At 43.8% G+C, this 27,160-nt stretch overlaps 1 protein-coding gene and 1 non-coding gene across 3 annotated transcripts; both read left to right on the forward strand.

Annotated features, from left to right (window-relative positions):
- Nucleotides 1–347: 347 nt before the first annotated feature.
- Nucleotides 348–25,236, forward strand: CEP78 (centrosomal protein 78). 2 transcript variants are annotated; one of them, XM_058657369.1, is made up of 16 exons: nt 348–730; nt 1,947–2,119; nt 2,216–2,288; nt 3,316–3,419; nt 6,994–7,168; nt 7,515–7,628; nt 9,364–9,428; nt 9,696–9,807; nt 13,133–13,268; nt 16,176–16,221; nt 17,886–18,014; nt 20,368–20,445; nt 21,510–21,676; nt 23,130–23,301; nt 23,568–23,615; nt 24,636–25,236. In XM_058657369.1, the coding sequence occupies exons 1-16, from the start codon at nt 478–480 to the stop codon at nt 25,173–25,175; spliced, it is 2,385 nt and encodes a 794-aa protein (XP_058513352.1). In that variant the 5' UTR covers nt 348–477; the 3' UTR covers nt 25,176–25,236. The 2 variants fall into 2 exon arrangements, with proteins under 2 accessions (XP_058513352.1, XP_058513353.1); XM_058657370.1 differs by lacking the exon at nt 23,568–23,615.
- Nucleotides 4,523–4,647, forward strand: LOC118759999 (small nucleolar RNA ACA64). The gene has a single exon (XR_004996519.1). It is a non-coding gene; the product is annotated as a small nucleolar RNA ACA64 (small nucleolar RNA).
- Nucleotides 25,237–27,160: the final 1,924 nt, after the last annotated feature.

The following is a 27,160-nucleotide window of genomic DNA, read 5'->3' on the forward strand; positions in this document are numbered from 1 at the left end:
CCTATGAGCCCTGTCAGCCCTATGAGCCCGGAGCCCTGTCAGCCCTGTCAGCCCTGTCAGCCCTGTGAACTCGGAGCCCTATCAGCCCTGTCAGCCCTGTCAGCCCTGTGAACTCGGAGCCCTGTCAGCCCGGAGCCCCCTTAGCCCTGTGAGTCCGCTCAGCCCAGAGCCCTGTCAGCCGCCCCGCCCCAGGCCCCGCTTCCGGGGAGGCGTGGTCGGCGTGGGCACGCACGGCGAGCGCGCTGACGTCCACACGTACCGGCCTCTCGGCCACTGGCCCGCGCCGCCCCGGGCGATGACGAAGGAGCCAACGGCCGGGGACGCGGGAAGGGACGCGGGAGCGCGGCACCGGGATCGCCCGGCCTAGCCCGGGGCTCGGAGCCTGCGTCTTAGGGCCGCTCGGCGGGGGCCGTGGGTGCCTGGGGAGTGCGGGTGGAGGCCGCCTAGCCGGTGTCCCCGGGGGCCGCTGCTTCGGCCATGATCGACTCGGTGAAGGTGCGGCGCGACAGCGCGGCGGATTTCTTCTCTCACTACGAGTACCTGTGCGCGCTGCAGGACTCGGTGCCGCTGCCCGCCGTGCGCGCCTGCCTCCGGGAAGGCGTGCTGGACTTCAACGCGGACCGCCTCCGCGTGGTGGACTGGGCGCCGCTCCTGAGCGCCCTCAGGATCAATAAAGATCTGCCCTTGATCTCCATCAAGAGCTTCTTCCAGCCCTGGCTTGGTGAAACAGGTTTGTAATTCCCGCTTGCAAGTGCGCTGCGGTTGGCGCTGCGGTGCAGGGTTTTCTGGTTTTCTGTTTGGGGACTCAGTGTTGGCATCCGTGGGCATGGACCCACGTTTATGGTGATTGCGAAGATTCCCATTCTTGATGGCTTATAGCGAATGCTTAGCACAGTTAGGGATGGCACTAAATATTCCAACAGATGTTGCATATTTTACTTAGTGACTCTTTAAGTTTGCCTGATGTACAATTAAGCAGTTTGGGTACGCAATACATCCCAGCCTTTTTCTTCATGTTTAAAATGTGTGTGTATAGGAATTTTGTAGCTTGCTCTACAAATTGAACCATTTTCAAGTGTAAGACCATATAATCAGGAATACAAACTGTACTTGTCAAGTAGATCGTTGAGGACACAAAGGTGTTCCTTCTCTAGCACGTGGTACCGCGTTTTGCAAACGATGGAGGCTCAGATTGTGTTTGCTGAATTGAGCAGGAAGGGGCTCGCGTCGTCTCGCTGGTCAGCATCGGAGCATGAATGAAGTGTTGCCAGAGCTGGCTGGGGAAGGGGCGCTGGCAGGGGGCGTTTCGTGTAGGTTTCCTAGTGAGCTCGGGCGCTCCCTGCAGGCAGGCGTCTGGGGCAGGGTGGAGTGCGGGCGCTTTGGGGCTGCCTTTGTTAGCACTCGGTGCAGAAGACGCCCTGCCAACGCTCCCCAGGTGCCCTCTGCATCCTGTTCCTTTGTCGGGTGTTGACTAGGAAGCTTAGAATCTTCGCCCTCCGCCATGCAGCAAAGTAGACAGCTGTTAAAAAAAAATGGACAATGAGACAATCAAAAAATTCTATCTCCTGCCAACCAGAGATAACTGTTTTTATTTTTTTTTTTTAAGCCTTGATTATTTGCAGATTCCTTGCCAGGAATACCCTTGTTTCACCTGCCAGTGGTAGTCTGGTGAGGTAAACCGCCTCTCTCCAGGTGTACTGGATCTCCCACCGCCTTTCGGCTCTGGTTCCCCCACCCGCTCCTGCCTCTGTGGTCCATCTTGTAGGCGTCAGAATTTCTGCATCTTCCTTCCTCCTGTGCACACAGGCTGAGCCTTCATACTCCACTGCCTGAGTTGACATGTGTCATTTTAAAGGCATTGATAATTTCTGTGCCTTAGCACAGAGGAGATGTTTTTTTAATGTCAAACTTTACCTTTGGAACCACTCATAACGCCTTTGCTTTAGGTTCTGATATCAATAAGCCTTGCAGAAGTCGGGTCCCTGCCATAAGGTCCAAGGATGTGACCTTCCAGCTATGCAAAGCTCTTAAAGGCTGTGTGAGTGCCTCCAGCATGCTAAGGAACCTGGAGTTAAATGGACTAGTCCTGAGAGAGAGAGACTTAACTGTCTTAACAAAGGTAAGCCATCCTCAGCGTGACCTGCAAACATTTTGGGGTTGCTTTTAAAAGGAAAAAAAAACTCATCAATTTTTTTTACTTTTCCCCCCACTGAAGGGATTGAATAAGTCGACCACATTGGTCCACCTGTCGCTTGCAAATTGTCCAATTGGAGATGGAGGCTTAGAAAGTGAGTTAAAATCTTGTTTAATCCTTGTCCCACCTGCCTGGGCCATCTTGGTTGCCACTGTCCGCTTTCACTGCTGCTGCCCCAGTCTGGGCTGCCTCCCATGGCCCAGTGAAAGCTCGTCAGCTCTGCAGCTCATATTTCTCCCCTAAGGTTGGGTTAAGTCACAAATCACATAAGTACGTACTGCCTGATACTCTGTTTTTTGTTTCGTTTTGTTTTGTTTATGTTTGTCCATTTTGTAGGGTTTCTCTTCCAAAAGTATTCAGGGAAAGGGCAATAGCTGATGTATAGAGAAAATAATCATTTATTTAAATAGTTGTAGCATCTGGGTGCAGTTGGTTTTATTGCACCATGGTATGTGCTAAATTAACAACATGCAGACTGCAATGGGAGCCCTTCAAAGGGTGGCAGGCTCAGTGGGAGGCCACAGGTAGGTTATATCTGTGGTTAACAGAAGGTGGCTACTGATTGAGGTCCTGAAAAAGTAGGGTTCATTGTTTGAAACAGTGGTCTAGAGAGGGTAAGGAAGCCTGCATTCTAATTTGAGGAAACAAAGTTTGGGGTTCATTATTTTTTATTGCTTTGTTATAAAGTATCAGATGCCATACTATAAAATAGCACCCTAAAAAACTCTGGGATTATAACTGACACTTAAATTGTTGATTGAGTACTAGGATCAGGGTATTTCTTTGGGAAGGATAATATTAAGAATATTACACTCTGTGCATTGTTCTGTGCTTTGAAACGTCTCTAAAGGTGTATAGCACTTTTCTGTGTGGCAAGGCATGAGTTTGTAACTTCACGGTTTTCCATTTTAGCATCTAAACAGAAAGTATTGCTGTAAAGTGGAATAACACTTTATTGTTATTAAATGTCAGTAACATTTTACAATGTACCAATCCATCCATTGCATGAGAAGGTTGCAGGTAGTGATTTTATGAGGAAAGTGGATGAATTAAGGCTGACAAGATTGTGCAGGCTCTTTTTTTTTTTTTTTTAATTGTGTCTGTGGGTTTTTTCCTTTCAGTAATTTGCCAAGGTATAAAGAACTCTGTGGCTCTTAAGACAGTCAACTTCACGGGCTGTAACCTGACATGGCAGGGGGCAGATCACCTGGCCAAGATCTTAAAGGTGACTTTGTACTCAAACTTGCATGAAAATCTACTGTGTGCTTGGAGCACATTCATGTTTTGATATAAGCATGCGATCATTTTTGTCTTTTGTTGTATTTGGTGATGGCAGTTTTAGTTTTATTGAAAGAAAAATTGACCACTTTCCAGCTTGGGGTCCAACTGCCTAATAAAAGCAGTGTACTTTTTTTTAGATTTAAATACATTATGAACAGTATTTTTAATATGAGCATGAGTATTTGAACTTTTATTCCAGGTTCTTGCTTCACATAGAGATGAAGAATTATAAATGGAGACTAGTGATGAATGCAAATAGAAATAGCATTTATTTAACGTGAGGTAATAAACAGACATTTGAACTCAAATATGTCTCCTACACACACACACACAGAAAAGTATGCATCATGAGTGGCCCAGAGGGTGCCTGTGGAAGAGAGAGGGGTGAGATTAGGCTCTCTAAGTAGTGCCCCTAAGTGATGTAAAAGAGAGAGCCCCTGCCCATTCCCAGTCTCTTATGGGACAAGGAATGGTACCCTAATTGGATGCATAAGTGGGGTGTGTATGTGCGATGCATGCTGGTCCCAGCATGAGGCTTTCTCTGGGCCACTTTGACCCTCTACTGGGGAAGCAGGTAGTTGCCAAGGTAACTGCATGGCCTGCAAAACTGAAAATGGCTACCTTTGACCTTTTCAGAACAAGTCACTGGCCCCCGGGCAGATAATATTCAAGGGTCTGGACCTGGAGCCACGTGCCTAGGTAAAAAATGTAGCTCGCCCATTTAATACCTGTTGCCTTGAAAAAATTGCTTAACCTCTCTGTGCTTCAGTTTCTACATGTGCCCAGGCGGGGAGGTCACTTGGGTTGCCTGCGTGCCCCGTGGGAGGTCGTGATTTGAGTCCCATCTCTGCTCCTGTGCATCCTGGAGGTGGCAGACGACCTGAGCCGCGTGCCCAGCTCCCAGCTCCTGCCTGTCCTGGCAGTCGTTGCCAGCTTGTGGGAAGTAAAGCAGGGCTTGAAGCTGACTCTGTCGTCTGCCTCTTCCTCTTTGCTTCTCAGAGAAGTAAACTTTTTAAAAAGGAGATCAGACCAGTTACCCTTGATGGCGCTGGTTGAAAATCGCCCTGGCTTTGGCCGTAGCCGTGGGTGAGATTCAGCGCCTAGAGCCACCAGGAGCCTCAGCTCATCTCCCACTGCCTGTGTGGAAAGGTGAGACCCAGGCCCCGACAGGCGCAAAACAGGAAATGACAAGTAGGTGTAAAAAGAAAACCCAATCCAAAAGGAGACCATTATCATCTTTATCTTTATTGTCTTAAAAAGAAAGAAAGAAAACCACCATATATCATTCCGAGGATTAAATGAACTGGTTTGGATAAAATGGCATGGCATCTAATAAGCACTGTGTAACTCCTGCCTGTTGCTTCTTTTTGTGTTTTTTTTTAAAATAAAATTATTCTTTTTTTGTTAAATTAAAAAAATTAATTCTTTCTAAGCAAAAAGGGGTGCCTTCCAACTGTCACTCAGCTCCCAAATGCTTATGGCAGCCAGGCCTGGGCCAGAGCGAACTAAGGAGCCTGGATTTGCCATCTGGCTCTCGCCTGTGGGTGGCGGGAGTCCAGGCACTGGAGTCACTCCGCTGCCTGACAGAGTTGCAGGTTGGTAGGAAGCCAGATGAGAAGCGCAGGACCTGGGGAAGAGCCAGGCGCAGGACCTGGGGAAGTGACAGGTGGGCGTTGAGCTGCTGCACCAGGTGTCTGTCCCTCCTTGCACTCTGAGAACCATGACACACCTCTCCTTTGTTGAGTGTGATTGGAGCTTTGAGTCTTTCGTTGTTCAAGAATGTGCAGCCATCCCTTGATGCCCTTGATGGCTTGGTTCCTGGGCCCTCCGTGGATGCCTGCCAGTACTTAAGTCCCTTATGGAAATAAAGTGGCCTAGCATTTGCACAGAGCCTGTGCGCATCACCTGTAAGCCTTGAATCATTGCCTGATGACTTAATAACATATGATACCCTGCAAGTGATGTCTGTTGTCGCGGATTCTCCCTGAGTATTTTGGTTTTTGGTTGGTTGGATCGTGGATACAGAACTTGTTTACTCAGAAGGCCAACTGTGGAAAGATTTTTTTTTCCTTTTGAAATCTGTTTTCTGTTTTGAGCATTTACTTTATGAATATAGAGACTTGATTATAAAATGCCTTTAAGATAGTATCTATAATTTAACATCAAATCAGCAATTTTTCAAGGCATATCAAGCTGGCTTTGATATTTCAGGTCTCTAAAGTTGTTACACATATCCTAAGGAGTATGAAAGTAGGGAAAGAGAAATATTAGATTTGTTTTGGTATCATTTGAAAAATATCTGTTTTTTCTGTCTGGTTTATAATGTATGCTAACTATGTGTAGCATTTCGTGCATATAATTTGTTCTTAAGCAAGGTCTGTATTAAAACATGTCTGCCTGGGGCGGGCGTTCTGCCAGCTCCGCTGCGGGTGCCTCGTTGAGTCCCGGTGCTCCTCCTCTGTCCAGCTCCCTGTAACGTGTCCGGGGAAGCAGTGGAGGATGGCCCCGGTGCTTGGGCCCTGCACGCACGTGGGCCTCAGCTGAAGCCCCCGGCCTAGCTGCAGCCTTGGCAGGTGTTTCTGGACTGAAGCAGTTCAGAGAGGATCTCTCTCTCTCTTGTGTTGCCTCTTTTTCTCTTCTCTCTCTAGCTCTGCCTTCCAAGTTGATGAAATAATCATCTGAAAACATTTTCACAAACATGTTTGCTTATGGGATGCACAGTCAATTGTTTGGGTACCACCAGAGGATAAAATTATAGGATTCAGAAGTAATTTTGAATCCTATATTGGTAATTTTAGAATTTAAAACCAATTGACTGATATGAAAAAAGTAAATTTCTTTTTTTTAAGATTTATTTATTTATTTATTTATTTTAAGATTTATTTATTTTATTACAAAGTCAGATATACAGAGAGTAGGAGAGACAGAGAGGAAGATCTTCCGTCCGCAGATTTATTTTTATTGCAAAGGCAGATTTATAGAGAGAAGGAGATGCAGAGAGAAAGATCTTCCATCCACTGGTTCACTCCACAAGTGGTCGTGGTGGCTGGAGCTCAGCTGACCCAAAGCCAGGGTCCAGGAGCTTCTTCAGGGTCTCCTATGCGGGTGCAGGGTCCCAAGGCTTTGGGTCATTCTGTACTGCTTTCCCAGGCCACAAGCAGGGAGCTGGATGGGATGTGGAACAGCTAGTGTAGGAACTGGTACCATATGGGATCCCATGTAAGGCAAGGACTTTAGCCACTAGGCTACCACGCTGGGAATAAAAAAATAAAATTCTTATAAATTGTCAGTTTACATAACTAATGAGCTATCGTATAACTAGTTAATGGTAGATTAGGATCTGGGTCACATAATAGATTTAACCAAAATCTACTGTTTTAATCCCCTAAATAAAACTGCTGGAATTGTATAATTGGCATGTGTGTGTATGTGTAAAGTTCTGATATAATCAGCCATAATTTGTTCCCCTCTTTCCTTATTCAAAAGCATCCTAATTTTTTTCGGTTAAATTTTTGAAGTATCAGTCGATGAGAAGACATGAGGAAACTTGGGCCGAGAGCCTACGCTACAGGAGGCCAGATCTTGACTGCATGGCTGGCTTACGGCGCGTCACCCTGAACTGCAACACGCTCGTTGGGGACCTGGGCGCACGTGCCTTTGCAGACTCCCTCAGTGAGGACTTATGGCTTAGGGGTAAGGTTAATGAACTTCTAACATCTACATAGGAAGCTTAAATATTCGATACACTTAGCTCTTAGCACAATGACGTCATTGAAAAGTTGTGCTTTTTGGTGTGTGTTTTTTTTAAGATTTACTTTATTTTTATTGGAAAGGCAGATAAACAGAGAGAAGGAGAGAGGAAGATCTGTCCATTGATTCACTGCCCAAGCGGCCGCTATGGCTGGAGCTGTGCAGATCTGAAGCCAGGAGCCCGGAGTCTCTGGGGCTCACACACGAGTGCAGGGTCCCAAGGCTTGGGGCTGTTGTTATGTGAAATCTGTACACACTTGGCACATGACCTGTTGTCTTTCCCCGAAAGCGCTTGACCTGCAGCAGTGCGGCCTCACCAATGAAGGAGCCGCGGCGTTACTCGAAGCCCTGGAAACGAACAGGACTCTGGTCGTTCTGGATGTAAGAAGAAATCCGCTCATTGGTAGGTCACCACATTTTTTTTCCTGCTGAGAAAGCAGATCAGAATTAGTTTATCTATTGACAGTTTTTACAACATGATATGCTTATGGTTATAAATTTATAAATGTATACAAATTGAACAAATTTTGTTTATAACTCATCTTCTATAACTATTTCTAGCAGATAATTACAGAATAAAATGAGTTTTACTTGTAAACTACTTGATGGCTGCTATAAATAAAGACGAACCAACCTGGGACGAACCTTTCTACCTAGAGCGCTATTTCCTGTTTGTGGAACCTTTGAACTGTTGAAAATAATATTTCATTCATGTGTTAATTTGATGAGTAATTTTTGAGCACTTTTTTTTGAAGATTTATTTATTTTTTATTAGAAAGTCAAATATACAGAGATTCACTCCCCAAGAGGCCATAATGGCTGGAGCTGAGTTGATCCGAAGCCAGGAGCCTCCTCCAGGTCTCCCACATGGGTTCAGGGTCCCGAGGCTTTGGGCTGTCCTCGACTGCTTTCCCAGGCCACAAGCCAGGAGCTGGATGGGAAGCAGGGATGCTGGGATTAGAACCAGTGCCCATGTGGGGTCCCAGTGAACGCAAGTTGAGGACTAGCTGCTAGGCTACTGTGCCGGGCCCATTTGAACACTTCTATAAGCTAGAAGCCAGGTTAAGCACCAAGCCTGTGATGAACCAGCTGGACGAAGTCTTGCCCTCTTGGAGCTTTTGTTCTGATGAGGGAGTTGAGATATACAAGATTGCACAATGAGTGAGTTTAGGTAGAGAAAGTATAAAAATACCTACGGAGAGAAGCTAGCCAGGGCCAGGTGGGCCTATATTAGGTGGAGTTTTAGTAGCCACTCGACTGCAGAAGCCTCAGTGAATGAAGGAACGAGCCGTGGCAGAGCTCAGGGGAGTACATTTAGGATGTGGAAGCAGTGATGACACAGGCACCTAGGGGATGGGCTGGATGGAGTACTTGGGGAAAAGCGAGGAGGCCGGCCTGTATGGAGCGCTGAAGGAGTCTGGCATACTGTGAACCCAGACAACTGGCCAGGGACCTTTGCTTGTAACGTCTTCAAGGCCGGAGGAAGGGCTTGGGCTGTTCCCAGTGAGCCAGAAGTCATGGGATGCTTTGAGCTAAAGCAAAGGCAGGAAGGGGATAAGAAAGGAAGCAGGGAGCGTATCAGAGTTATCCACGCAGGTGCTTATGGCTTAGTTTACCATAGAGGACTGGATGGAGCAAAATGAGATTGAAGCACATGGGAGCTAACCAGACTCAGAGAGATTAGGTTTGGGGTCTGAAGGAACTACTACTGAGAAGTCAGTCATCTGACTGTGTCTCCCGAGAGGAGGAAGCTGAGTAGAGGAGCAGCCTGAAGCTTTCTCCATGTTCATGTAGCTACCTGTCAGGTGTCTGCAGGTCGGAACAGTGTGCAGCTCTGGCTCTTCTGTCCAGTGCTGTCCAGAGCTACTCAGGGGGAGTATGTAGACTGGATCTTGGCCATTGCTAACATGGTAATGGGGCAGCAGATAGGGTAACATACCATCATCTTGTCCTTGAGGGAGAGGTTGAGATATTTAAAAGGTTGGAACATTTGAAGGGAAAAATATGTGTAAAGTATGTCATGTGGATTTCATATTCAATTTTATGGAAAGAATAATAAGCCATTGACTTTATTGTAAATTAGAACAGCTATTTTTTGGGAAATAAATGCTATAATTTCAATTCTTACTTTATTGTAGACCATACTATGATGAAAGCAGTTATCAAAAAAGTCCTCCAGAACGGAAGGAGTGCGAAGTCAGAGGTACAATATTTTTTAGTCCTGTAGTCCTTCAATTGTCTGATTTTCTTACATTTTTTTTTTAAATAAAAATTGTCAAGGTACTCTTCTGCCATTTAAAATTATTTTTTAAATCAAAGCAAATGATTTAAGCTCTTGAATATATTGTTGAACTCTTCAATATGAGGTTCTCTAAATGACAGGTTGGAAACCTGTTATTAGTTACTATCTTTACAGTTTCCAGACCCTCAGAAATCAAGCGAACTGAAGTGCGTTCTTCGTCTTTTGCAGTACCAGTGGATAACTTCTCCGTCAGTGAGGGAGCCAGCCAGGACTGCCAGACAGAAAAAGAGAACTATAATTCTAGGAAGTGGCCGAAAAGGAAAAGCTACTATTAGGATCGGTAATCCTCTCTGTCTTGGCTTTTTAATGCTTCCAGAACTTATTCTCCTTTTGTTTTGTAGTGTGCTAAAATCTCACCTCGTTGTGTGCCCTGGACAGCGACAAGCAGTAGTGACTACCTGCGTGTTACAGGAGCTAGAAGTGTTCTTACTCAGAGTATAAGACCTTATGACGTATCGACAAGGCCAGTGGACCAGTAGGAAAGAGCTGCTAACATAAGTCAGCTATTTCTGTTGTTTGGTTTTTAATGTTTTTGATAACTACTTTGAACCTTGCAACTGAATTTTAATGTTGTAGTTAAAATTTGGGAAGTGCTTTGTTGGAAGTGCTAGCCATACTTTTGAGGTGTTTTTTTTTTTAATTTATTTATTTTTATTGCAAAGTCAGATATAGAGAGAGGAGCAGAGACAGAGAGGAAGATCTTCCGTCCGATGATTCATTCCATAAATGGCCGTAACGGCTGGAGCTGAGCCAATCCGAAGCCAGGAGCCCAGAGCCTCTTCTGTTGGAGCCATTTGGGGGCAGAGCCAGTGAATGGAAGATCTCTTTGTTTTTCTCTCTCTCTCTCTCTCTATATATATATAATATATATAGTATTCATTAACTGTTAATATTTAAATAAATCAGTGTTTTAAACTATGATTATTATGAAGTAGTGGTATAAAATTTATTGGCCCTGGGATGGAACATTTTACTTTATTTTGGTTTTTGAACTGTTCTCATTCATTTCCAAGATAAAGTTACACAGCTGTCTTCCATGCTCTGTTTCACTTCCCCAGTGGCTACAACAGTTGGGGTGGGGCCAAGCTGAAGTGAAAGCTCTGGAATTCCATTCGGGACTCGTGTGGCTGATCGCACCCGTGCCCTCGCACCATTTTCCCATTTTCCCATGCCTTGCCCTGTGCCGCCATGGTGACTGCTTGAGGCGATGCCCATATGAGATGTTGGCATTGCAGACAGCAGCTCAACCAACTGCACCACAAAGTTGACTCCAAAAGAAATGTTTTTTATTTCACTATTAATTGATTTGCTTGTAGCCAATTAAATTGTTAAGAGGTATAGGATTTATGTACCTATTTTTATTTTGGAACAGAGATATATTTATAATCAGTCAAAGAGTGTACATCAGGAACAAGATGAGATTTGTGACGTCACATTAGTTACCTATTATTTTTGAAGGTCACACTCTGAAGTATTCCAAATCACTGTTTTGATGTATTAGAAGTAAATGCAGAAGATCTGTATACAGGTTCTGTAATGTTAGTAGCTAATAGTACAACAGAGTATTAGATAAGAATAAGAACAAAAACTGGTCTCTTAGCACAAGGAAGAAAACAGGAAATGTGATTGAAGTTGACAAGCTCGCTGAGCTGTCACAACAATAATTTTGTTCTTGGGCTTTTTTGTTTGTTGTTTGTATTTGCCTCAGTTATTTGGAGACATAGAGGTAAGCCAAAGGAGTTTCTGGCTGTTTACTTCGGTTGTAGTGAATACAGGGGTTGAATCATTTGTGTGAATTGTATCATGTCCATCTCTTTGTTACATGTGCAGAAAGAAGATAGGAGCTTTTTTTTTCTTCTTTAAGATTTTGTAGTGTTTGTCACAAAGGTGGGGGGATTGGCCACCCATGTGGGCCCCTGAATAGGATGCAGAGAGGATGGGGTAAAGTGGTGAGAGAAACGCCCCCCCACTCCCACCCACTCTCCCTCCTGTGTCCACACCTGGGGAGGCGGGTGTGTCACATCAAGGAGATAGGAACTTTAGTAGAAATTGTTTCTTCTAGCAACAAATTCTGTTGGTTTTAATAAATAAAAATGTGTTACTATCTAAAACTGAAGGAATGGACATATATGAAATGCATAGGAAAATTCTTTGTGTGGAAGTAATTAGATTACAAGACACCAACAGAGAAGCACAAATGTACAGAGCTCCTATTTGAAGAGACACGTACATTATCCAGAGGATTGCACGTGTGTCGAGCATCAACACGTTTTACTGTATTTGTTCTGTACTGACACTTAGCACCCTGAAACTGCTAAAATAGCTCTAGTCATGTGTGGTAAAATAGTTTGAGAGAGTAAGTATCATAACCCATTTAATAAGCTCATTTTTTTTCTCAGTAATATTAAACACACATTTGCCAGTGGGTTTTTGTGAAGATTTTTTACTTGTTTATTTAAGAGACAGAACAACAGAGGAGACCCGCTGAGAGGGAGAAAGAGAGAGAGAAATTTTATGTTCTGTGGTTCACTTCTCAAGTGGCCACAGCAGCCAGAGCCGGTCCAGGCCACAGTCAGAAGTGAGGAATCCCAGCCTGGTCAACAAAGATGGTGGGGACCCAAACACTTGGACGGCTTTCTCGGGTACATTAGCAGGAAGCTGGAGGGGACGCAGAATAGCCAGGACTTGAACCAGAGAAAATGATACAAACAGTAACTGCTAGATTATATGTGCGGTTTGTTTTAACTTAAATAGTAATGCTTAAGTTTACCTTTGTGACCAAATTTAGTATATAAAGACACCTGATTCCTTAATATTGCAACATAGGTTAGATCTCTATTTCTTTTGCTCTAGAAGTTTAAACTTGTTTTATGTTTTCTTTGTTGAAAAAATTCTTTGATTTCTTGGAAGTCAGAGATGGAAAGATTGCCCGGTTTGTTACCTAATTGCCTAACAGCCAAAATGGGCCAGGCGGAAGTGTCTGTAACACCATGTGGGACTCCTACATGGTGGCAAGGACTCAGTATTAGAGTTATTGCCTGCTCTCTCCCAGAGTGCACTTTATCTGGAAGTGGGAATTGGGAAAAGAGAACTCAACCATTCCAGTACAGGACATATGCCTCCTAATCTGTGCCAACCACTGCACCAAACACTTGCCCCTGTCAGTGTCCTCTGGTAAAAAGTCTAACAAGCACTCCAGGGCAACAGACATAAAGGAGAGCCACGTTGATTCACCCACCCCCAGAAACCCTCCGTCTGGTAGACTTCACATGATAAAACTGATGTTAGCTGGAACTTTTGGTCTAATCCGGAAGGCTGGTTCTGGTAGTGTGTGTCTAGCGCTCCTTGAGATTTGGAAATGCAAAGGTGTACTGAGATTCCATAAGCTGAGCGTTTCTGCATGGCATTCAATGAAGTGTATTGTCGCTCATCTTCCATTATTTGGAATACATTCTTACGTACTTTTGCATGGCATGTATCTCTCATTTTACAAACGGACCCTGTTTTTAATGGCCTTAGTATCATTGTTAATGATGGCTTTTTGGAGCATGTATGCACAGTAACTAATTTGTAGACTTTACATGCATGTTGATTCTTTAACATAGGATTGACCACAAAGAAACCTGTCAGCAGTGTGAAGAAACACTGCGTGGGTAAGGAAGGTTATGCCCCGGAACCTCTGCCGCCCGGGGCGTGTGGTTTCCTGCCGTGGCGAACTGCGGAGCGCGCAAACAGGACCAGGTATTGGCGTTTCCCGTCTTAGTCATCTGCGGTGTTTTATTTTAGAACTTAGATTTTGTGGAAGTTCTCTGGTTGTTTTTATAGGATGAATGATGACCCACACCAGGCTGTTGCCCAAAGAATCCTGTAAGGAAGAAAAATGAAAAAGAATTGCGTAATTAGGAGCTGGGCTTTCCTCTGCCTTGTGAGAATGAAGAGGAGCCCGGATGGGTCTCTGGTTGGGCCAGCTCTGCAGGGCCGAGCCGGGCTTGGTAAATGTCGCAGTGTGGAAGGGCCAGCCAGGGCCTGGGGCCTGCGAGCATCTACCTCGGTCAACACACCCAACTCATCAGTGAATCGTAGCCCATGTAACCAACTTTAGCAGGTTCTAGAGAAGTGTTCAGAGTAGTGTCAAAGTCTTCTTTAAAATACCATACTGTAACTTTAGCCATGTTAAGTGCATGAAATTATTATTTTCAGATGTTTCACATGATTGTGTTCAAGAAATCGGGGCTCAAAAGTTGCTGAAGAAAACAAAAAAAAAAAATTTAAGAGACTGGAAATAGGCTCTTTGTAACATGTCTTTTCCTTAGATTAAATTGATGTTTGTAATCTTCATGCGGCAACAATTCTACTTTGACATAATTGATAACATGAGTTATAGACACTGTAATGCTGAGGCCCCAGTTTCATATCATCTCAAATCCATTCTGGTCACAAGAAGCTGCAATTTGAACTCTACAGCCAACTAATTTGTGACAGGTGAGCTGAAATCATTGCATAGAGTACCGACGGTCTCTGTCAGTGTTCATGGGGATATTGGATTTGTGCAGTGGGAAGTGTGGACCGTCCCTCCATACATCCTGTTGAAACAGCTCATCGTGGATCAAGTACATAAACCAGGACATACACCAGGAACCACCAAATGGCTAGAGGAAAATAGGGGAAGCCTGCAAGTCGTTGGCCTAAAAGCAGACTTGGTGGATTCGACCCCAGAAGCACAGGCTATAAAAGCATAAATAGGCAAATGGGATTTTCTCAAGCTAAGAAGCTTTTGCAGAACGAAGGAAGCACTCAAAGTGAAGAGGCAACCTACAGAATAGGAGAAAATTTTACATCTGAAAAAGAGGATTAGTATCTAGAATACGTAAGGAGCTCTGGAAACTTAGCAATAGCGAAACCAACAGTGCAGGTAAGAAATGGGCACCTGGCCGGTTCTGTGGCATGGCAAGTTCAGCTGTTGCTCACGGTGCCAGCATCCCACGTGGACACCACTTCAAGCCCTGACTGCTTTACTTCCCGTCCAGCTCCCTGCAAATATGCCTGGAAAGCAGCAGAAGACGGACCAAGCCCTGGGGTCCCTGCCACCATGTGGGAAACCCTGGTGGTGTTCCAGGCTTCTGGCTTCAGCCTGGCCTGGCCCAGCTATGGAGATGATTTGGGTAGTGAAGTAGTGGATGGGAAATCAGTCTATCTCTCTCCCTCTCTCTCTCCTCTCTCTCTGTAACTGCCTGTCAAATAACCCTTTAAAAGGACTGGACGGGGAACAGGAGCGTGGAAATGGTCAGCAGATACAAGAAAAAGGATCGTTAACCATCCAGGAAATGCAAATAAAAACCACAGGGAGGCTTTATCTCCACTTAGAATGACTGTCATCGCGGCCCCTGTGGCGTGGCCTCGCAGCTAAAGTCCTTGCCTTGAACGCAACCATATGGGTGCAGGTTCTAATCCCGGCAGCCCTGCTTCCCATCTAGCTCCCTGCCTGTGGCCTGGGAAAGCAGTCAAGGATGGCCCAAAGTCTTGGGACCCTGCATCCGCATGGGAAACTCAGAAGAGAGTTCAGGCTCCTGGCTTTGGATCGGTACAGCTCTGGCCGTTGCGGTCACTTGGGGAATGAATCATTGGATGGAAGATCTTCCTCTGTATCTCTCCTCCTCTCGGTATATCTGACTTTGTAATAAAAAGAAATAAATCTTAAAAAAAAAAAAAGAATGATTGTCATCCAAACATAAAAGAAGATGTGAAGACAAAAGTATCCAAATACGTTGGTGATAATATAATATGGAATTCACTATGCAGATTCCTTAGAAACTTGTAAATAGATCTTCTGTATGAATCAGCATATCCCTGCTGGGAATATGCAAGAAGGAAATGAAATGCGCATGCGAGTTACCTGTTTGCCCATATTTATAGCAATTCAGTTTAATATATGGAATCAACCAAGATGTCCAGTGACGACTAGATAAAACATGGTTTATAAACACGATAAATGGCTACTCATTCATGAAAAATGCAGTTCTGCCTTGCAGTAGATGGATGCAACTGGAGACGGTTAACTTAGTGAAATAAGCCAGGCCCAAGAGGGTGAATACCACGTTACCTCTAATTTGTGGCAGCTGATATATGAGCTTAAAAAAAGCCTCAATACATATGAGTGAAATTGACATTTGGGGTTTGATTATTATTCATAGCCCTTGTCTAAATGGGCACTGATCTTTCTGTTTCTGACTTGTTGAACTCTTTGGTTTAGTGGAGCATTAACCCGTGATTGTAAAGTAAATTAAAAATGTTATTGCAAAAAAATATATTTTTTTTCTAATTAGGAAAAGTGAGGAGGAAGGAGAGAGGGAAGTATCATTGTATTAATCAGAATTTTTTTTTTTTTTGGAAGACTGAAAATGTGGGCCAACAACCCTCCTGAAATGGGGATTGAGTGTGGCTCTCAGCAGTTCTGAAAACTCGCACCAAGCTACCCGGCTGCATTCTAAATTTTCTCCGTTAGCAGAACCTCCAAGATCCTTATTTTTGAGGTTATTATTATGCACACTTCTATGTGGTTAGTGTACATAAAATAATAGGGTTTGTTAGCTTGTGTTTTAGTGGTGTGTTTACAATAAAATGTAACCTGATGTATTGATATTTGTTTAGGGGGTTTCCATTAATCAAAACTCGTGATGTATCCAAACAGTTGCAGGTATGTAGTTACCATATTTCTAACATGTAGAGGCTTGGGATGGGAAAGATGGCGAGTCATTTTCTTGATTTTTTTAAACTAAAACACCTTTTCCAAGAACATTTCCATGTGCAATAAACCCATTGAAAACTTTCCAGAATGCTCTCCCAATGCTATGGGATAGTTGGGTGGATTTGGTACATGATGGTGTCCTTGGCCACAATGAAGCCCTTTCTCCCATCCACAGATTAGCTCGTACCCAGTGATACACATCTGACCACCACACAGAGCCATCATATCTTAAAAAAGTTTTTTTAAAGATATGTTAGAGATAAATGTCTTCCAAAGAATAAAAATAAAATATGTATGGATGTCAAAAACTTTTTATTTTGAAATAAACTTTTAATTCCATTTTTCCATTAACTTTTTGAAGTGCCCATGGATGTGTAGATTCTGGATCCTGAGGCCACATCCCAGCAGCCAAGTGCAGAGCCCTCTGCTTTCCAAGAGCGTGTTCTGCCTGCCACTGCAGGGCCGTGGAGCAAGCTCATGCTGTGCGCGGACCAGTTCTCCTTGTCCGTTGTCCTGGGCAATCAGCCTCACCATAATAGATGGTTATGTAGAGTGGCGTGCTGGCTGTTCGTACTGCGTCTACATGCCCAAGAGTTAGAGTGTACATCTACCTCTTCGATTTGGTGTTTTCATTAAATGCAGGGATTGCCGCTTGCAGTGGAAATTCTAAGTGACTTGTCTTCTATTCAGTTATATAATGCCAGCACTCTTTTTGATCTTAGATTGTCAGTTTGTTTTTTGTTTTTTTTTAAGATTTATTTATTTGATTTGAAAAGCAGAATGACAGAGAGAGGAAGAGAAAGACCTTCCGTCCACTGATTCTTTCCCCAGTTGTTCACAAGATCCGGGGTTTGGTCAGGCTGAAGCCTGGAGCCAGGAACGCCCTCAGCTTCTCCGAGGCGGGCAGCCGGCTCCCGGTCAGCCCAGGTGCATCAGCAGCTCGATTGCAAGTGTAGAGTAGATTGCAAGTGTAGAGTAGCGGGGATCCAAACAGGCTCTCAGCTGTGCTCACCCGAGCAGTGGCCACAAGATGCTCTCCAAGTTTCCATTGTAAATGTTGCAAAATACATTAAGGAATGTTCCACTGGCAGTGAAACTTAGTTAACTGCCTTAGTTTGAGCTGAAGGAAATCAGGAAATCAGGAAATGAGGTGTCTGATTGGTCTGTTTTGTTTTCATTTCTGTCCTTGGGTTATTTAAAACCATTCTAGTGTCTGTTCAAAGTTAAGCTACACTTACTATTTTTCAATTCTGTATCAATGGATTTTTTTCCTCATAAAAATTATATTTTATTCCCAACTTTTTCTTGTCTAGAGAATTGAGAATAAATTTCTCATCTACTGTGTAAAATGTATCTAAGAAAATGTTTAGCTTTGTTCCACATTTAGTTTATCTGAAAGAAAGTGAATAAAGTGGGCAGTTCCAAATGCTAGCTATTACCATGCGTGACAGATCTCCGCAGCACTGTAGCAGTAAGAAATTCGTGTTTATTATTAATAGGGAAAGATATTTACACATAGATAATGGCTTGTTACTTCTCAAAATCACTTTGGTTAGTTATCCTTCACTACTTGCTTCATATTATGACTTATATAACTGTCCTCTTTCTTGAAGCAACCGAATTTTCCTGTGACCGTGACAGTAGAGAGTCCTTCATCTTCAGAAATCGAAGAGGTCGACGATTCTTCAGAAAGTGCTCATGAATTGCCCGAGAACACCAGTTTAAAGCAAGAGGCATTGCAGGTACAGAGCTGTCACTTCAGCCACATGCCACGGTGTGTTTTCACAGATTATTTCAAACTGTAGTTGGTGTTTGGCGAAAACGCAGGAAGTGGCGCTCAACAGCTGCCCTGAGCAGTCAGTTCTCCCCTCCCTGCTTACTCCGGTTTCTGCAAATGGTTCCTCACTTTCAAACAAAGTGAAAGGTGCTGGTGCCATGGTGTAGTGGACCAAGCCCAGCCTGCGGGGCTGGCATCCCGAAAGGTGCCAGTTCAATTCATGACTGCTCTGCTTCTAATCCAGCTTCCCGCTATTCCTGCTAATGGCCTGAGAAAACAGACAAAACAGCCGTTTGAGCCTTGGCACCCTGCACCCATGTGGAACGCCTAGAGGAAGCTTTGGTCTTCATCCTTCAGATCAGCCCAGCTCCAGCAGTTGCAGCCGTTTGGGGGAGTGAAGAAATGAGACAGAGATGAAGGCAGTGGGAAAGGAGGGAATTAAGCTGCAGAAGGGGAGAAGGCTCTGTTAGCACAGCCCTGAGGCCAACTGAGGAATGGCAGATGGCTGAGCTCCCATTGTGTGTGAAAGGAGAGAATCCTCTCCAAAGGGGGATGTTGGTAGTGAAAAGGCCAGGTGGATTTTTCCCTTTCATACATTCTATAAACCAAGTATGTTTCTAAGTTTTGTGTGTGCAGTAATTCATTTAATCCTTACAAAAAGCCCATGATTCAATAATTCCTCTCCATTAGAGATGAGGGGATTGAAGCCTAGGGTTGTCGACCTCGTCAAGGTTATACAGCTAATGTTGGGAAATCTGAGCTTTTGAAACATGGTCTGGGAGCAGGCATTTGGCTTGGCAGTTGAAACACTGCTTTTAGCACCAGCTTCTTGTGTTGGAGTGCTTGAGTTCCACTCTTGGCTCCGCTTCCAACTCAGAGTCCTGCTAATGTGCACTCTGGGAGGCAGCAGGTGGTGGCTCAAGCACCTGTCCCTGTTAACCTGTTGGGGAGACCCCCAGTGAGTTTCAGTCTTCAGGCATCAACCTGACCAAGCCTCAGTTGTTAACGGACATTTGAGGAATAAAGCAATAGGTCAAAGATCTTCATCAGTCTGTTTCTCTATCTTTCAAATAAATAAAAATAAAAAATTTTAAATATTTATTTTCATTGAAGGGCAGATTTGCTAAGAAGAGAAGACAGAAAGACTTTCCATCTACTGGTTCACTCCCCAAATGTCCCCAACAGCCAGAACTGCGCACTTCACATCCCGGAGCTTCTTCCAGGTCTCCCGCATGGGTGCAGGGTCCCAAGGCTTTGGGTCGTCCTCCACTGCTGCTTTCCCAGGCCACAGGCAGGGAGCTGGATGGAAAGTAGAACAGCCAGGACACAAACCAGCACCCATATGGGATACTGCCCTTTGAAAGTGGAGGGTTACCCCGGTGGCGTGGCCTAGCGGCTAAAGTCCTCGCCTTGAAAGCCCCGGGATCCCATATGGGCACTGGTTCTAATCCCGGCAGCTCCACTTCCCATCCAGCTGCCTGCTTGTGGCCTGGGAAAGCAGTTGAGGACGGCCCAAAGCATTGGGACACTGCACCTGCGTGGGAGACCCGGAAGAGGTTCCTGGTTCCCGGCTTCGGATCGGCACGCACCGGCCCGTTGCGGCTCACTTGGGGAGTGAATCATCAGACGGAAGATCTTCCTCTCTGTCTCTCCTCCTCTGTGTATATCTGGCTGTAATAAAATGAATAAATTTTTTTTTAAAAAAAACAACACTTTTAAAGCCATTTATAATATGCTAAGTACTCTTTTAAGTATTTTCTAGATATTGACTTATTATTGTTTAAAACCCTGCAAAGCTGTGGTACTGCATGTTAGTATTTGTTTTATAAGGAACTACAGATCAAAATAGAATTTTATTTTATTTGTTTTTTTTAAGATTTATTTTATTTTTTTATTACAAAGTCAAATATACTGAGAGGAGGAGAGACAGAGAGGAAGTGGAGCTGCTGGGATCAGAACCAGCGGCCATATGGGATCAAAGCGAGGACCTTAGCCACTAGGCCACACTGCCGAGCCCCTAGAATTTTATTTTTATAGATTCAGTTTTGAAATTTCTGACCAACTGTATGTTTTATATATATTTACTTTTTATAATAAGTTGTTACAAATTTCTCTTGGAAAGAGTGCTATGTAAATATATCTGTAACATGCTGATCTGACCTGTTTCGGTGATTAGTTTCTCTAGCATGGCATATTGTAAACAGCAGTCGATAATCTGTATTGCTGAGTTCATTTTAACCGTCTGGGGAGATACAGAGGCTGAAGGAACTTTTGGAGGTCGTGTCAGTTACAATATTTGCTGTATTTCTTCATACCAGGAGAAACTGGAGGAGTGCCTGAAGCAGTTCAAGGAAGAAAGAGTGATCAGGCTGAGAGCTGAGCAGCGGGTTACTGAGGTGAGGAAGTGGTTTCCGCTTTGCTGCAGTATTTTAATCCTGTGTTGTGCTCTGTGTTCCAAAAAAAGTTTCAGAAGTGTAATTGTGATGGGATTTTCTTTGCTGTGCTTTTAAATGACTCAGCTCATTTTTTTAATGATGCTTCAATTTTAGAATGCACTTAATAGGTTTATGTTGCATACATAATAACATGAAAGATACCAGTGCAGCTATTAGCCGATAGTTGATAGCGAATTAGGAAAATGACTATAAAAATGTAAAGTAATAGAAAATTGTTGAGAGTTTTCGATAAAATATAAAAAACTATCAGTATTAAATGAAGCTAATGTACATGAAAGCAAGGTCTAATCCAGAAAGTTCTAGAAGTTTTGACTTATAATTATTACAAGATGAATTTAAGGAGGAATTTTTAAAAGGGAGTTGGATTGGAAGACACTTATTCAATGAATATTGAGCCCCTGATGCTGTAACGCAGAAGGTGCAGCGTGAACAAAATGACCCTTCTGAGAAGCCTTAGAGTCGGCTCTCCTGCGATCTCACCTGAATCGACGGTGAGGGGGAAGTACTTGCAGGGGAGTCAGTATTTCCAAGAAGCCAACAGGAGGAGTGTCCGTAATTGCACAGCTAATAATTTGGATATGACTTAGGAACTTTGAAATGAACACTGCATATTATGATAGCTAAAATTAATCCTTAACTCTCAGCAGAAATATATTTTTCTCAAATCAGACTCTATTTCATCCTCTAATCTTAAGTAGCTAATGTTCTATTGTAGAATGATCTATCTGATATGTAAACTTAATTAGAAAATGTGACCTTTTTACTAAATCATTAATTAAAAAGTAACTTTGGGTTTTACTGATATACAACCTAAGTATTAGTTGGGAAATATTGTCACATGTCTTTGAGTTTTGTTACGTTAAATGATCACTGTTCTCAGTAGAGGGTTAGACTAATTACAAGTTAATTACGTATTTAAATGTTAGTTCTGTCACCTAAATGCTGTTTTCTTTTGTCAGCAATGAGAAAAAGTCGTGTCACACATGTTCGATCTCCTTTTACAGTTGGAAAAGGAAAATGCTCAGTTGAGAAATATCAATTTCTCTTTGTCTGAAGCCCTTCATGCACAGTCACTGACCAACATGATCCTGGATGACGAAGGTGTCTTGGGCAGTATTGAGAGCTCGTTCCAGAAGTTCCATGCCTTCTTGGATCTCCTTAAAGATGCGGGGTTAGTTCAGTTCTCTCTCTGGCAAGCTTCCTTGTGTGACTTTAGTGGTAGTTGCTGAGGGACTTGAACAATTTTCATAAATCATATTTTGTAAGTATAAGTAGCATACTTGATTTTTTCCAATAGGAAATTAATTTGAAAAGCTTGTCATTGTAGAGCGCCTACTATAAAATAGTTGGTGGAATAACTGATAAGTGTAATTATTGGTGAAGACCAAATCGGAAGTGATTTTAATTTAAAATATTCAGGAATGTATAGCCATTGTCCTGCCTTTAATGCATTTTGCTTGTTAAGCAAGTTTGAATAAAAGTTGTTTTTATCCTAGACATTAAAATTATGTTAGTGTTCAAGGTAGATGAAGCTATAGATTAGTAGTTCTCAATTGAGAATGATTTTGATAGAGGATGTTTCAAGACAGTTGGCAATAAATGAATAGCGGGGTGATATTTTGTGGGTGAACAGATTGGTATCAGAAGGAACAAAGACATGGAAACTGGATGAAAAGTTGGGTAAAGATGAAATGTGTGAGCGTGGAGGTGACAGGCAGTCAATGGAGGATTACATTGAGAAGTGGAAGCTACTAGGGGAGTGTGTTAATCTGGGGCTGGCGTCAAGGTGTAGTAGGTTAAGCAGCTGCCAACAATGCCAGCATCCCACGTGGGCACTGGTTCATATCCCGGCTGCTTCACTTCCAGTCCAGCTGCCCTGGAAAGGCCTGGGAAAGCAGCAGGGGATTTCTCAAGTCCTTGGGCCCCTGCAACCATGTGGGAGACATGATAGAACTTCCTGGTTCCCGGCTTCAGATTGGCTCAGCTCTAGCCATTGCAACCATTTGGGGAGTGAACCAGCAGATGGAAGATCTTTCTTCTCGGTCTCTTTTTTTTCTCTGTAATTCTGCCTTCCCTATAAAAATAATAAATCCTGGGCCCAGCACGAAAGCCTAGTGGATAGATCCTTGCCTTGCACGCACCAGGATTCTGTATGGGCACCAGTTCATGTTCCGTAGGCTCAGCTTCCCATCCAGCTCCCTGCTTGTGGCCTGGTGACAGGCAGTAGAGGACCGCTGTAGCTGCGGCTATTGCAGCCACTTGGGGAGTAAACCAGTGGATGGAAGATCTTTCTTTCTGTATCTCCTCTCTGGAAATCTGCCTTCCAATAAAGATAAATAAATCTTTAAAAAAAAAATTAAAATAATGAAAATTAGAAGTCTTTTATTTTAAATAATAATAATAATAATAATAATTAGATGATTAGATGTGGTCGCAGACCATGAATATGGGAAGGTCTGAGCTACAGGAAGAAATGAGAGGTGTGGTCTGGAATAGGATGTTGACACTGACTTTTTAAGGTTTTAAAAAGATGCATTGCTTGTAGTTTTAGGAAATGGGGCCGTTCCTATGAGGTTATAATAACTCTTGGCTCTCTTCTTTTTCTTTTTCTTTTTCTTGATCAGGCTCGGGCAGCTTGCTGCAATGGCTGGTATAGATCAGTCAGATTTTAATTTGCTAGGTTGTCCCCAGATGAATTCTACTGTTAGTGGCCTGCCTAAGGAAGACCGGAAAGCGCTTGAAGAAGACAGGCCGGAACAAACGCAGAGTGCTGTAGGACAGCTGCAGAACATCCAAGTGAGTAGCCAGAGCAGAACTGAAGCTTCTAACCACGATCAGCAGAAGGGGATTACCGCGTCAGAAAACAAAATAAGAATCCATCCGCAGTAGTTTCCATGATTGGGGGGCCGGGAGACTCCTTGGGAAATTGGTGAACCTGTACCTAATCATGATATTCAGTTGTTGTAAGTAAACATGAAGTTCTTTTGCAAATTTGAGTAAAGAAATATAAAGAGAAAATATTCAAATTTTAAATTGAATATATCTATTCGTATTTCATCTAGGTTTCTATTTGTATGCAGTCAGCTTACAATGAAGGAACACTAATGAAGGTACAAGTACTGGTAGAGATAATGTTTTAAAATAAGTAGTTGAGCCCTTACCAATAGGCAGTGTTAGGCATTCGCTTGATTATGGCAGCTGGAGGGGAAAATTTGTCTGCTACAGGTATTGCTTGCTGCTCTTTTTTTTCTTATTTTTTTAAGACTTACTGATTTTTACTTGAAAGACAGACTTACAGAAAGGAGAGACAAAGAAAAAGAATCTCCCATTTGCTGGTTTACTCCCCAAATGGCTTCAATGGCCGTAGATGAAGTGATGGGAAGCCAGGAGCTTCTCTCTCTTGGTCTCTCACATAGACACAGGGGCCCAAGAGCCCGGATCATCCTCCACTGCTAAATCAGCCGGGAACTGAACCGGCACCCATATGGAATGCCAGTGCCACAGGGCAGAAGATTGGCTCTCTGTGCCACCACACTGGCCCTTCTTTCTTTTTCTTTGAGGAAGAGAGCTCTCCTTCAGCCTCCTCAAAAGCCTGCAGCAGCCAGGACTGGGTCCAGACAAAGCCTGCAGTTGTGAACATAACCTGGGTCTCCCAGAGTCAGGAGCCAGGTATCAAATCCGGCCACCCTACTAATTGGATGCTATTAGCTGCTAGGCGAGGCCAGTCCATTGGAACCGCTGCTTCTCTCCTAGTCTTCCTGAGAGCCCCCTCCTCCCAGTGAGTCTCAGGCTGCTCTTGGGAACTAACAGCTTGAGAACTCAGCCGGGTTAAAAATTGAATACTGGCATGTTCATGAGGTCAGGTTATAGCCTTTTTCTTTTTCTTAATGAGTTCAGAAGAAATGGGTAAAAATTGCAGAAGGCACAAAAGTCTGAAAATGTGGGGTATTTTGAGTATAGCTTAGTGAAGTTGGGAATCACTTGGCAAGGTAACCATCAGCTGGTCAAAAAGTTCAATCGACTGTCTCAATAATAAAATCACAGAGTAACACTGAAATGTTGAACTGCGCTTTTTAGCAGTTAGCTTTATTCACCACTGAATTTTCTCTGTGTTTTTTTTTTGCTTTCAGTTTCAGAAAATTACAGGTGATGCTAGAATTCCTGTGCCTCTCGACTCCTTCGGTGTCCCAGGTCCCATGCAGGAGGCCCCCGTAGCTTCCAGAGAGCAGCCGGGAGCCGCAGCCACTGAGCAGCAGCGTGAGTCGTTGGAAGGGCTCATCGCCAGGACGTGTTCTCCGCTAGCAGAGATGATTTCTGGAGTCAGAAGTCACAGAGAAGAGGAGGAAGCATACAGCAGAGCATCCTCAGAGAAGATGGCCAGAAAATACCCTGCCAAGAAACAGGCTGCAAGCGACCAGCAAGGCTGCGCGGACTCTTCTACAAACCGGAAAAACAAAGGCTTTGGATCAAACGATTCTTTGATTAATGAACCAGTTAAAAGTGAATCTTTGAAAAAATACATTTCTGTCAAGAAAGAAAGTAGAATAGTGACTGTTTCCTCGGAGACAAGTAAAAGTAAACCCAATCCAGTAGAACATTCTGAAAGTGACACGCTGGGATCTGAGTTTGAATTTCCAGAAAGCATCCATTCGCTGTCACGTCTGACATAGGTTTAAATCTTTTGAAATTACGTTTTTTCCCTTCAAATTGTAATAAATTTTCTTACATTTTCATTGTGGCATTCAGTGTCTTAAAGTAGAAGTGGGAGCCATTAAAGGGAGATTTATCCCTACTTTTTACTTACTGAAACTTGGTTAACCTTCCCTTGGATTCTTGATTCAGAAGATATTTATGGGAGGGCCTGATGCGTACAGTGCAATGCTGGGTGCTTTGTCTTTCTGTAGTGAAGCAAGAAAAGCCTTTGTCCTCATGGAACTAAAACTCTGTGAAGAGAGGGGGAGCCAGGACATCATGGGAGTAAATGAAGGTAGTAACTCTGCCCTCTGTTGAATGTGGAAGTGACGTGACCAGAAGCCACCGGCAGTCACGTGTGTCCCTAGCAGCTTATGGCTCGCAGCAGCACTGTAAGGTAGGTTGTGTCCATTTTATGGATGAGGTGTTCGAGGCAACAGGTTATGTGAAGTAAGCAAAGTTGCATAGCTATAACAAGGCAGTACAGTTGGAAAAATATTAAAAATACAGTAGTAGCAACCTTGGAAAACCAGAACATGAACAATATGGAATTCCTAGAAGACAGATGATTGAAGGGCCAGTTAGCTGAAGAGTGGGACAACTCAGCTCTCACTGCGACAGGGCATGCCGCGTCATGGCTGCCTGGAGGACCTGGAGCTGGGATGACCCATAGCTTCCCGTCTCACAGTGCAGGTGCCTGTAACCAGGATCTAAGCACACTGAAGGCGAACTGAGAATCGGATTTGGTGGAGGAAAGCATTTCAAGCTTTAACCCTAGGGTCTCATCTGTCAATTCAGGGCCTATCAAGAATCATCAAATATGAAGACAGCCAAAAACATAACATGAGGCATGACATTTAAAGAAACAACCTGTTTAAGGAATAATTACTAGAAGAAATTCTGAAATGAATTCAAGTAAGATCTTCAGTTCCTGAAATAGTATCCCTAGGGAATAGGATATCAGGAAAAGATTCAGTTTCCAGAAAGTAGCATTTGGAGAAAAGAAAAGATGGGCTAGATAGCAGAATGCATTCAGCTGAGGATTAAATTCATGAAATTAAAGTTTGATTGCAGATCACCGTAATATACACTGCAAAATAACAGAACCTAAAAACTACGGAGCAGGTCCTTGTAGTGCCTGTGTCCTGTGCCAGCGCGTTGTTTTTAGCCACAGGCATGCGTACCAGAATCTAGCCACAAAATTAAATGTTAGATCAGGCCAAGGACTGGGAAAGTGCTGTGTAATACAAGAGCGGTTCTGTTTTATTTGGTTACCGTTTAGTTGACAGGCATAGTGCCACAGAGACTGGGATTGTGTCCACTGATGGAGTACTCAAATGTCCACAAGAGCCAGGGCCCAGCCCAACTGCAGTCAGCTTCCAGGAACCCCATCTGGGTCTCCCCCTGAGTGTCAGGGCTCAGGGGTCTGAGCCATCATCTGTTGATGCCGGGATCACCTCTGCAGGAAGCTGGATCTGACGTGGAGGAGCCAGATTTTTTTTTTTGAAGATGTATTTATTTTTACTGGAAAGTCAGATATACAAAGAGAAGGAAGATTTTCGGCCAGCTGGTTCACTACCCAAGTTGCTGCAACAGCCAGAGCTGAGCCAATCTGAAGCCAGGAACCAGGAGTCTCCTCCAGGTCTCCCACAATGGTGCAGGGTCCCAAGGCTTTGGGCGGCTTCGACTGCTTTCCCAGGCCACAAGCAGGGAGCTGGATGGGAAGTGAGGCTGCTGGGACATGAACCTGCACCCATAAGGGGTGTTGGTGTTAGCAGGCAGAGGATTAGCCTTGTGAGTCATCTTGCCAGCCCCTAATGTGATATTTTTCAATTGAAAGGTTGGTAATGCTTATTTTTAGTCATTATTGGAAGAACAAATTGGAGCCGCCACTATGGCACAGCAGCTTGTGCAGGCTCTGGATGCGTGCCTTCAACAGTCCAAGGAAGCAGCAGCTGACCTC

The sequence above is a fragment of the Ochotona princeps genome, chromosome 31 (assembly GCF_030435755.1).
Source record: "Ochotona princeps isolate mOchPri1 chromosome 31, mOchPri1.hap1, whole genome shotgun sequence".
NCBI classification, from domain to species: domain Eukaryota; kingdom Metazoa; phylum Chordata; class Mammalia; order Lagomorpha; family Ochotonidae; genus Ochotona; species Ochotona princeps.